At 43.0% G+C, this 12,221-nt stretch overlaps 1 protein-coding gene across 1 annotated transcript in view; it reads left to right on the top strand.

Annotated features, from left to right (window-relative positions):
* Nucleotides 1-6,356: 6,356 nt before the first annotated feature.
* The window catches only part of gucy1b1 (guanylate cyclase 1 soluble subunit beta 1), a 43,110-nt gene continuing 37,245 nt past the window's right edge, over nucleotides 6,357-12,221 (top strand). The window contains exons 1-3 of the mRNA XM_033018619.1: nucleotides 6,357-6,485; nucleotides 6,945-7,018; nucleotides 9,723-9,823. Coding sequence (XP_032874510.1) covers nucleotides 6,483-6,485; nucleotides 6,945-7,018; nucleotides 9,723-9,823 — 178 coding nt within the window. The 5' untranslated portion in view covers nucleotides 6,357-6,482. The remainder of the gene's footprint in view (nucleotides 6,486-6,944; nucleotides 7,019-9,722; nucleotides 9,824-12,221) is intronic.

Raw genomic sequence — 12,221 nt, 5'->3', positions numbered from 1 at the left:
TACAGCGCGGAAACAGGCCCTTCGGCCCACCGGGTCCATGCCGACCAGCGATCCCCACATATTAACACCATCCTACACACACTAGGGTCAATTTTTACATTTACCAAGTCAATTAACCTACAACCCTGTACGTTTTTGGAGTGTGGGAGGAAACCGAAGTGAGAGGAAACCGAACCGAGTGTGGGAGGAAACTGAAGATCTCGGAGAAAACCCTCGCAGTCATGGGGAGACCGTACAAACTCCATACAGACAGCACCTGTAGTCAAGATCGAACCCAGGTCTCCGGCATTGCATTTGCTGCAAGGCAGTAACTTTACCACTGCGCCACCGTGCCACCCCTGTGTGTCTCCATTTTACTGCCTCACTGCTAAATCTCATCAAAGCATGTCTACATTGAAAACGTCCTTCTCTTCTTTTTGACGGAAGTTGTGTGAGACCCTCTCTCACTGCTCCTCCTCATTGATTCCTAATCAGTCTGAAGAAAGGTCTGACCCAAAACATTGCCTGCCTCTTCCCTCTCTCGATGCTGCTTGACCTGCTGGGTTCTTCCAGCATTTTACTCAAGATTCTGGCATCTCAATTTTCAAGTGTGACACCAGCTTCTCATGTTCATCCACATAACTAAAGTCATTCATCCCTGAAATAATGATTAATAAAGCTCCTTTGGTCCCCATCTGAATCGTTTATATCCATCCAAATGCATGCAGACCAAAATTGGTTAATTTTGTGGCTGAACCACAACTTAATAAGGATGTTACGTGATTTGTTTTTGTTCTGTTAAGAGATTAGTATACAAACTTAAAGCACACGGTATTGGGGGTTCAGTATTGATGTGGATAGAGAACTGGCTGGCAGACAGGAAGCAAAGAGTAGGAGTAAACGGGTCCTTTTCACAATGGCAGGCAGTGACTAGTGGGATACCGCAAGGCTCAGTTCTGGGACCCCAGCTATTTACGATATAAATGATTTGGACGAGGGAATTGAATGCAACATCTCCAAGTTTGCGGATGACACGAAGCTGGGGGGCAGTGTTAGCTGTGAGGAGGATGCCAGGAGGCTGCAAGGTGACTTGGATAGGCTGGGTGAGTTGGCAAATGCATGGCAGATGCAGTATAATGTGGATAAATGTGAGGTTATTTACTTTGGTGGCAAAAACAGGAAAGTAGATTAATATCTGAATGGTGGCCGATTAGGAAAGGGGGAGATGCAACGAGACCTGGTGTCATGGTACACCAGTCATTAAAAGTAGGCATGCAGGTGCAGCAGGCAGTGAAGAAGGTGAATGGTATGTTAGCATTCATAGCAAAAGGGTTTGAGTATAGGAGCAGGGAGGTTCTACTGCAGTTGTACAGGGTCTTGGTGAGACCACACCTGGAGTATTGCATACAGTTTTGGTCTCCTAATCTGAGGAAAGACATTCTTGCCATAGAGGGAGTATAGAGAAGGTTCACCAGATTGATTCCTGGGATGTCAGGACTTTCATATGAAGAAAGACTGGATAGACTCGGTTTGTACTCGCTAGAATTTAGAAGATTGAGGGGGGATCTTATAGAAACGTACAAAATTCTTAAGGGGTTGGACAGGCTAGATGCAGGAAGATTGTTCCCGATGTTGGGGAAGTCCAGAACAAGGGGTCACAGTTTAAGGATAAGGGGGAAATCTTTTAGGACCGAGATGAGGAAAACTTTTTTCACACAGAGAGTGGTGAATCTGTGGAATTCTCTCCCGCAGAAGGTAGTTGAGGTCAGTTCATTGGCTATATTTAAGAGGGAGTTAGATGTGGCCCTTGTGGCTAAAGGGATCAGGGGGTATGGAGAGAAGGCAGGTACAGGATACTGAGTTGGATGATCAGCCATGATCATATTGAATGGCGGTGCAGGCTCGAAGGGCCGAATGGCCTACTCCTGCACCTATTTTCTATGTTTCTATGTTTCTATGTTCTGGCACCCTATGCCTGCTACCGACAAAGCCCAGGAATCTGCATGCATTTTAACCACTTTCTCAAACTCTGTTGCTACTCTCTGTGAAGTCTGCACATGGACCCCAAAATCACTTTGGAGACATTTGATATTAAGCTGTGTGCATATGAGTGGTGGAGAAAAAGCATCAAAGTATCAACGCTAATCTTACTAGAAATCTTCTGGTTCATATATTGTCCAAGGATTAATGCTGAAATTATCCTGCTGCTATGCATAAGATGGCTGGCAGCTTTATTATTAAAATGTTCTGAAATATTTGGTTTATCACAGGAGTTAAGTTTAGTTCATATTATCATACACTCGAGTTGTTTGCCCACCATCTCAACAACACTTGCAAACAAATGCATTAAGACTGGAAGAATCAATGGGCAGTATGGTGGCGCTGTGGTACAGTTGCTGCTTGACAGTGCTTGCGGCGCCGGAGACCTGGGTTTGATCCTGACTATGGGTGTTTGTACGGAGTTTGTTCATTCTCCCCGTGACTGTGTGGGATTCGGTTTCCTCCTACACTACAAGACGTATAGGTTTGTAGGTCAATTGGCTTAGTACAAGTGTAAATTGTCCCTAGTGTATGTGTAGGATAGTGTTAATGCGGGGGGGGGGGGGGCAGTACAGACTCGGTAGGCTGAAGGGCCTGTTTCCACGCTGAATCTCTAAACTAAACAAAACTAAAAATTAACTTAACTGGCCTCATTAAAATGTGGAAACACAGTTTTATTTGTTGCTTATCCTTCTATTGCATACATTTTGTTCATTATAACTTGCTGGTATATGCACAGCGGTTTCAATTTCCACCATCACCCCCTTTGTAATTATTTTACTTTCTTTCTATATTAGCAGAGACCTTTATCTTTATCTCTTCACCTCACCTTTTTTAAGCACTATCTTCATTTTTCTTTTCTCCAACAATTTCCGTTCCTTCAATCAGAAATATTAACTGTTTCTCTCTATAGATACAACTGTCATCAACTATTTCCATCATTTCCTGCGTTTTTAATGCCATATTTTTCACACGTAATATTTTGCTGTTGTAATTTTCCCTCTAAGAATTTCCCATCGGGTGGCTTTTATTGTATAATCTACAATTTAAAATGGGAATGAGATGACACTGCACTGAGATGAAGTGCGTGGGGTACAGAAAAGGTTAACATTTCCACTTGAAATTTACCATTAGCAATCCAGCATTCAGTCTTCCTCTCTAGCCGGTACAAAGGGATTTGATCTGTAATTATCAGAAAGAAAAACAATCCAAAATGCATCCTTATAAGTAGATGTTCAGCATCATGATTTACAAGCACATGTCATATTTTACATGCTGCCCTCAGCTTGTGGAGGAGTTGCATCCCAGGGAATCATTACATTAAGTAAAAGGTCATAAACTAATCTAGCCCGACCCATTAGCTTCAAAGTAAAAGTTCATGTTGCATGCCAGAATTCTGTTAAAAGTATTTGAAATAAATACTTCCCAACCATAACCCCCATGCCCCCGATCTGTCACACTCCTCGTCCCCTTCTTCCTGACTCCCCCCACCCCCCCTTCCTCCAACACACATCTGAAGTCTTATCCCATTTCCCTCACTCTTGGCTCCCCAATCTTCCTCCACCTTTTACATCCTCTTCTCCCACTCGAATCACTCAACTCCCACATATTTCCCATGCTCTTCCATTCTCTATTGTATTCCCATGCTCTCCTGCTCACCACGACTCACACTTTCTCCGTACACAATCCCCAGTTAATAACATTTTCCCTCCAAAGCCTCACTCCTCTGCCCAGCACCCACTTTACTCTACTTGTCTTTTCCCCTCCCTCCCTCAGCATTTCCTTTCTCCTTCTCCTCCCACTTGCTCCTTTCCTCCCCATCCTTTATTTTCTTCCTATTTCTACCCTATTCTCTTTCCTGTTTCATTCCTCCATACTCTTTCCCCTCCTCTGGTGCTCTTCACTCTTTCTCCTCTATTTGATGTTCCATTCCCAGTGTTTTGCCCTCCTTGGCCTGTTGCTCTCCTCCATGATCCTCCATCTCCCAATTTCTTCCCCTCTGCTCTCCGTTCTGTTCCTAACCCCACCTATTTTTCTTTCCTTCTTCTTCCACTCTCTATTTTCTTCATCCTCCCTCTCCTACCCATTCTCAGCATCACCCCCCAGCTTTCTTCCCTAGTGTTCCCCTCTTTCCTTCCTTCTGCCCCTTCTCTTCCCACCACTTCCAACCTTTATTATCTTCCTCCCTGCTCATCTCCGCTTTGACGAAGAGGGGAATTGCTCTCCTTTTGATTGACCTTTCTTCCATTGTCAGAGTGAGGCTCAGCGCAAATTGGATGAACAGCACCTCATATTTCGCTTGGGCAGCTTACACCCCAGCGGCATGAATATTTACTTCTCTAACCAAGTAATACTTGGTTTCCTTTTCTCCCCATCCTTCCCCCTTCCTAATTCTCTGAACAGTCTGACTGTCGATTAAATTTTACCTCTATTTGCTTCCTTGTCACCTTTTCCCAGCTAACAATTTTCTACATTTTCCTTGAACCTCATCTCCTTTGATGTCTCATTTTGCCCTTCCTTACCTCTGTGTCTCCCTCTCCCCTGATTCTCACTGAAGAAGGGTCTCGACCCGAAATATCGCCCTTTTCTTCTATCCAGAGATGCTGCCTGTCCCACTGAGTTACTCCAGCAATTTGTGTCTATCCACCTATCACTTGCCAGGCTTTGTGCTGGACCCACCTCTCTTCCAGCATTCCCCCCCCCCCCCCCCCCCCCCCCACTACAATCAGTCTGAAGAAGGGTTCCGATCTGAAACATCATCTATCCATGTTCTCCAGAAATGCTGCCTGACTGGCTGAGTTACTCCAGCACTATGTATATTTTTATACACCAGCATCTGCAGTTCCTTGTGGGTTCTATAAATGTTGAACTACATTAGATAGTGCCCTTGTTCAGTTGAGCTATGTCCCCTACTGTAAACATTTCCTACAATACAATTTCTATTATATTAATTGCAGTGAAAGATTAACGAATAAAATTAATTTTCATCAGGTGTATTGTTGCATTTACTAAGCGAATTACAAATTTTGTTCCAATATTTTTAAATTCCAAAATATTTTGTTAGTTTGAGCTACATCAATCGAAAGATCAAATGTTATTAATGTTACTCATTTTGGTAACACAAGTAACTGCAGATGCCGGTTTACAAAAACAGACACCAAGTGCTGAAGTAACTCAGTACCTATCTATTGAGTAGAAACAAGGACAGTAGATAGATCTCTAATTTTCACACCTTACCCTTCCCTATCTCTGTGTCTCCCTCTCCCCTAGCTCTCAGTCTGAAGAAGGGTCTTGACCCGAAACGTCACCCATACCTACTATCCAGAGATGCTGCCTGTCCTACTGAGTTACTCCAGCGTTTTGAGTCTATTTGCAGATATACACAAAGTGCTGGAGTAACTCAGCGGGCCAGGCAGAATCTCTGGTGAAAAAGGGTCCCCATTCGAAACGTCACCCATCCTTTTTCTCCAGAAATGCTGCCTGATCTGTTGAGTTACTCAAGCACTTTGTATCTACCTTCAGTATATACCAGCATCTGCTGTTCTTTTCTACACAAGTTTACAAAAAAAAAGAACCAAAGTGCTGGGGTGACTCAGTGGGTCAGGCAGCATCTCTGGAAGACATCGATAGGAACATGGAAAGGTCCCGACCGGAAACATCACCTATCCATGTTCTTCAGAGATGCTGCCTGACCCGCTTTTTGTCTATTTTTACTTATGCTGGTTACTTATTATGCATTTTACTTATTGCAACACCTAACTGCTTTTATAATTTCCTTTAAATATTTTGCTAGTTTTATTTTAGCACTTTATGATTTTAATAGATCCCTGCATTATTTCTATCTCCTCGTTACCAATTCACAGCCCAAGGAGATTCTTCCACAAGCTCTCCCAACATTTAAGATTTGAAAGGAATCTTTCTCTCATAAAGGGTGCACGGAACAAGCTGCCAGAGGAGGAGGTTGAGGCAGGGACTATCCCAACGTTTAAGAAACAGTTAGACAGGCACATGGATAGGACAGGTGTTTCAAAGGAACTGCAGATGCTGGAAAATCGAAGGTACACAAAAATGCTGGAGAAACTCAGCGGGTGCACCCGCTGAGTTTCTCCAGCATTTTTGTGCACCTTGGACAGGACAGGTGTGCAGTGATATGGACCAAACGCGGGCAGGTGGGACTGGTGCAGCTGGGACATGTTGGCCGGTGTGGGCAAGTTTCCATGATGTATCTATCACACTACGACTATGACTCTGAGCTCGCCCCATAGACGACGACGAGGTTGGTTGTCAGCAAAGATACTAGAGGAGTGGTCTATCTTGCTCCTCTGGTGTCTTTGGTTGTCAGGCAGTCAGAGGCGGAGTAGCGGCAATGGCTGGCGGCGCCTGAGCTGAGCTGAGCTGACTGACGGGTTGTCCACTCCGGTACCGGTACAGTCACCCAGACAGGCGGCCGCCGAGCATCGGTAATGGTGAGTGACCGCCTACAGTGTCGATGTTGTTTATGTATTCTCCCCACCCACCACCACCACTGTCCCAATGAGGCTGCCACTGTAATGGAAGCACGGCGATTGCTGCTGTCTTCGGCATTTATTTCCTTTGGATGAAATTCGTCTCTCTCTCTCCCCCCCCACCCCATCCCTTCCTTCTCATCACCTTAATATCTGTTAAATGAGAATCGAATCCTTTCCAGCAGAGTCTCTTAAATTCCCCAGAGGGCCGATGATGGAGTTAAATAAAACCGATCTGGATGGATGTTTCTAAATATATAAATGTTGTCTTATTGGCTGTCTATGGAGGGGAAGACAGTTGTGCTTCATGGCTTCCCCACCAAGTATTGGCCGTCCTGCTTTAAGACCATTTTAAATTCTCGCTCATTCAGTTCGTGCAAAACGAATCACATTTTTGTATTTTGTTTTTTAAATTTGCAGTATGGTTTCGTCAACCACGCCCTGGAGTTATTAATTCAACGCAATTATGGACCTTTGGTGTGGGAAAATATCAAGTAAGTGCCGCAGACATATATCTATCTCAAGGTTGCAGACATCTTATAATTGCCTCAAGTTTACGCTCCTGTTCAGCGCGTTTCAAGGATTCTTGGGTTCGGAGACGAGTCAATAAATATTCGGTTGAAACATAAACAACGGCAATCCAGAGGTCCTGGCTACAAGGGGGAAAACTCCAGCACATACCTATGAATCATTTGGTGTCTGCTGGACATAACACACAAGTTTAAAAAAAAATGCACTTTCGTTTTATGCTGCGAAGGATATTTTCTTTTGCACTGTATCTTTTGTAGGGACACTGAGAGAAATGTACAATGACAGTTCTATTTGATTATCGAACAACTTGTCCAAATAGCTACAACAGCATTTACATGAACATTAAAGCACCAGCCATTTTATGCCGAAGATGTTTGGAATATTATTCGTATTGCACTGGTTTGAAGATGTGCTGCAGGAAACATAGAGGGTTAATTCTTGCCAGAGCTGTGATAAGTCGGATATATATATATAAGATTATCTTGTTCAATTGCACGTGTGAAACTAGCAATTAAGGAGCTGCTTGCTTTTTAATTTCCCGAATACAATTAAAGCTTACTTACATACAGTTTAAATAATCAAATACTCTTGAAGTTCTCTCCTGTACATAATTTTTTTTTTTAAAGTAGGGAATTCTACAGGAATGTTCATAAATTATGGGAACAGAATCAGGCCAATCGAGTCCACTCTGCCATTCAATCATGGCTGATCAATCTTCCCCTTTCAACCCCATTCTCCTGCTGGCTCCCCATAACCATTGAAACCCTTATTAATTAATTATCTGTCAATCTCCACCATACAAAATATCCAATGACTTGGCTACCACAGCCGTCTCAGACAATTAATTTCACACCCTCGGACTAATTGATTTCCTCCTCATCTCCTTTCTAAAGGTATGTCCTTTTATTCTGAGGCTATGCTCTCTGGTTCTAGACTCTCCCACTAGTGGAAACATCCTCTCCACATCCACACTATCCAGGCCTAATTCGGTAAGTTTCGATGAGGGCCCTCTAAACCTTCTAAACATCAGCGAGTACAAGCCCAGTGCTGTCAAATGCTCATCATATGTTAACCCACTCATTCCTGGGGTAATTCTTGTAAACCTCCAGTGGACCCTCTCCATTGCCAGCACATCCTTCCTCAGATATGGGGCCCAAAACTGCTCACAATACTCCAAATGCTGTCTGACCAGTGCCTTTTTGAGCCTCAGCATTACATCCCTGCTTTTGTGTTCTAGTCCTCTTGAAATAAATTGCGTTTGCCTTCCTTACTACTGTACTTCCTTCCTGCACCACGACTCCCAAGTCCCTTTGCTCCTCCGATTTCTGAATCCTCTTTCCATTTAGAAAATAGTCTATCTCTTTATTTCTACTACTAAAATGTATGACTCCACACTTGTGCTTCACTGTATTCCATCTGTCACTTCTTAGCCCACTCTCCCAACGTGTCCAAGTCCTTCTGCAGACTCCCGGCTTTCTCTACACTTACCTGCCCTTCCACCTATCTATGTATCATAGAAACATAGAAACATAGAAAATAGGTGCAGGAGTAGGCCATTCGGCCCTTCGAGCCTGCACCGCCATTCAATATGATCATGGCTGATCATCCAACTCAGTATCCTGTACCTGCCTTCTCTCCATACCCCCAATACCGTGTGCTTTAAGTTTGTTTACTAATCTCTTATGTGGGACCTTGTCGAAAGCCTTCTGAAAGTCCTGATATAACACATCCACTGGTTCTCCCTTATCCACTCTACTAGTTACATCCTCGAAAAATTCTATAAGATTCGTCAGACATGATTTACCTTTCATCCGCAAACATGATCAAGAAGTCTTCAGTTCCTCATCCAAATCATTGATGTACAACATGAAGAATAGTGGCCCGAGCACCGAACACGGTTAGTCACTGGCAGCCCAACCAGAAAAAAATCCCCTTTGTTCCCACTCTTAGCCTTCTGCCATTCAGCCAATCTTCTATCTAGCTTTCCGGCTAGTATCTTCCTTCTAATACCATGGGCTCTCATCTTCTTTAGCATCCTCGTTGGCAGCACCTTATAAACCATATAACCATATAACAATTACAGCACGGAAACAGGCCATCTCGACCCCTCTAGTCCGTGCCGAATACATAATCTCCCCTAGTCCCATATACCTGCGCTCAGACCATAACCCTCCATTCCTTTCCCATCCATATAACTATCCAATTTATTTTTAAATGATAAAAACGAACCTGCCTCCACCACCTTCACTGGAAGCTCATTCCACACAGCTACCACTCTCTGAGTAAAGAAGTTCCCCCTCATGTTACCCCTAAACTTCAGTCCCTTAATTCTCAAGTCATGTCCCCTTGTTTGAATCTTCCCTACTCTCAGTGGGAAAAGCTTTTCCACGTCAACTCTGTCTATCCCTCTCATCATTTTAAAAACCTCTATCAAGCTACCACTCTCTGAGTAAAGAAGTTCCCCCTCATGTTACCCCTAAACTTCAGTCCCTTAATTCTCAAGTCATGTCCCCTTGTTTGAATCTTCCCTACTCTCAGTGGGAAAAGCTTTTCCACGTCAACTCGGTCTATCCCTCTCATCATTTTAAAAACCTCTATCAAAGGCCTTCTGAAAATTTGCAATGTTTATTGTGCATCATATTTTCTCATCATGTTTTCTTGTTGCAGAAAAGAAGCACAGGTGGATGTGGAAGGACAATTTCTGGTACGGATAATATATGATGATTCTAAAACATATGATTTAATCAGTGCAGCAAGCAAAGTCCTAAGTAAGTAGTTTTTAAAATCTATATTACTATGAATTTTGATAATAGAACCATGAATGGATAATTTAATCAAAGTAAGCTATTTAACCTCCGTATCATGAGATCTATAGTTCAATTGTATTGAATTAGTTACCAAATGCTTTCAGCTACATTCACATAGTTGTGATTCATAAATATTAATTTCTCCGTTTATGGTTAAGGCACGTGGGATCAGACTTAATTGAAATTACTCCCAAGAAGACAACTTGCAATTATCCACATTACATTCGATGTAAAAAAAAAAGAACGTGGCAGTAACATTTTGTATATTTGCCTACATTTATACATTCACCTGTATAGCCCGTAAGGATAGATGCAATAACAGAGAGGGGAAGAGGAGTAAACATTTCTGGTTCATTTTCTTCCCCAGAGTACAATTCGACCTCAGCGAAAAACACAAGTGCAAAATAATATGTTTCCCATTACGAAGGGTTGGAGAAATGAGGGCAAAAGGGGTTTCCACCAGTACTGGACCCATCCAATAAATACAATTTATTTGATACATTCAATTCAAGGAGAAGGATAGTTATCGTGGTGTTGGAGGCAACCTTGAGCAGCAAGGCATTCAGTGTGGATACGCAGAACAGTAATGCAATAGTCATCGAATGTTGAATAATTACATAGTATGAACTTTAGCAACGTTGATCTGTCCCAAAGGCTGTGTTATGTTTTGGGGGCCAGAAAAATAAGGATATGTCAATGCATTGGAATTTGACAAGAATGAGAAGAATTAGTTTGCTGGATGGAGCATGGCTCACGATACACAAGAAGGGAATGGAAGGAGGTCACAATCATTAACATTGTTATTTCAGGTGAAAGTATTAATAAAATGACTGAAATTACCATAGTAGTAGTACTGCAAACCCTTATTTTAACGGACCTCTCTATAACAGATTTTGGTTATAGTGGATGGACCTACCAACGGCTGCCCACGCCATCCCCTGCTCCCCGTCACCTGCAGCCCTGGCTGCCCACACCACCACCGACTTGCGCCGCTTCCAGGCTGGACCTTCTGCCGCCACTCTTGTTCCACAAAGCTTCCTCGACTGCATCCAGGCCGTGCCTGCCACTATCACCGCTGACCCTTACCTGTACTCCGGCTGCCCCGACCATTGCCTCTGCTGATCCTCACTCTCCCCCAGTCACCAGCAGGTCATGGCCATCAACTCGCCTGGATTCTAGGCTTGCTACCGGACTGAGAGTCTGAAGAAGGCTCTTGATCCGAAACATAAGGTCATAAGTGATAGGAGTGGAATGAGGCCATTCGGCCCCTCATCTACTCTACCATTCAATCATGGCTGATCTATCTCTTCCTCCAAACCCCATTCTCCTGCTTATCCCCATAACCTCAGACACCTGTACTAATCAACCCCTCCGCCTATGGCCCATTATAAGGAGGGTTTACTATACTTTAACTTAAAGGGCCCAAGGAAAGCAGGTTAGGATATTTTGTCCAACTAAGAATTTTAACACATACATTTGAATGAGGTCAAATTTGAGGGGCAAATGGGCTTAGAATGTATGACATGATGCGTTTTTATTGTAGGGAAATAAATATTCTAAGTTGTAAGACCTTTTGAAAAGGATAGGGAAAAAAACAAGCAAGGTTGGCCTGTGATGAAAGTGATTATCACAATATTGTAATGTATTGGACAAAACTGTAATGGATATAATTTGTGGGTTTAACAGCTTTGTGGCAGGACATTTTCATTCATAGATGAGTCTTGTAGGAAAAAGTAAGGTTGTTTAGCCACCAAGAGTTGAGAAGTACCAAAATTAAAAGGCTATTAAAAGAATTACAATGGATATTTTTTAAACAGAGATAGATAGATTCTTGTGTAGGAAGGAACTGCAGAAGCTGGTTTAAACTGAAGATAGACACAAAAAGCTGGAGCAACTCAGCGGGACAGGCAGCATCTCTGGAGAGAAGGAATGGGGGATGTTTAGGGTCAAGACCTTTCTTCAGGTGATAGATTCTTGATTAGTACGGGTGTCAGGGGTTATGGGGAGAAGGCAAGGGTTGGGAGGGAGAGATAGATCAGCCATGATTGACTGGTGGAGGAGACTTGATGGGCCAAATGGCCCAATTCTGCTCCTATCACTTAAGACCCTATGACTATACAATAGTGTGAAGGTGTGGAAGCAAAATAATTGAGGGAATTGAAAAGTGATGTATTGGAACATATCAATATTGCAAGAGAGAGTGTACTGACAATTTTATGGAAGATTAAGGTGGATAAATTCTTGTGGCCTGACTAAGTGTATCCAAGGACATTGTGTGAAGCTTGGGACAAAATTGCAGTGGGCTGGCCAGGTCAAATATAATGTGAGCCTTTCAACATCAGATGTAAGAAGTGTTATA

Source organism: Amblyraja radiata, chromosome 1 (assembly GCF_010909765.2).
Source record: "Amblyraja radiata isolate CabotCenter1 chromosome 1, sAmbRad1.1.pri, whole genome shotgun sequence".
NCBI classification, from domain to species: domain Eukaryota; kingdom Metazoa; phylum Chordata; class Chondrichthyes; order Rajiformes; family Rajidae; genus Amblyraja; species Amblyraja radiata.
The sequence above is the reverse complement of the archived record's forward strand: the minus strand, read 5'-3'. Positions and strand labels throughout refer to the sequence as shown.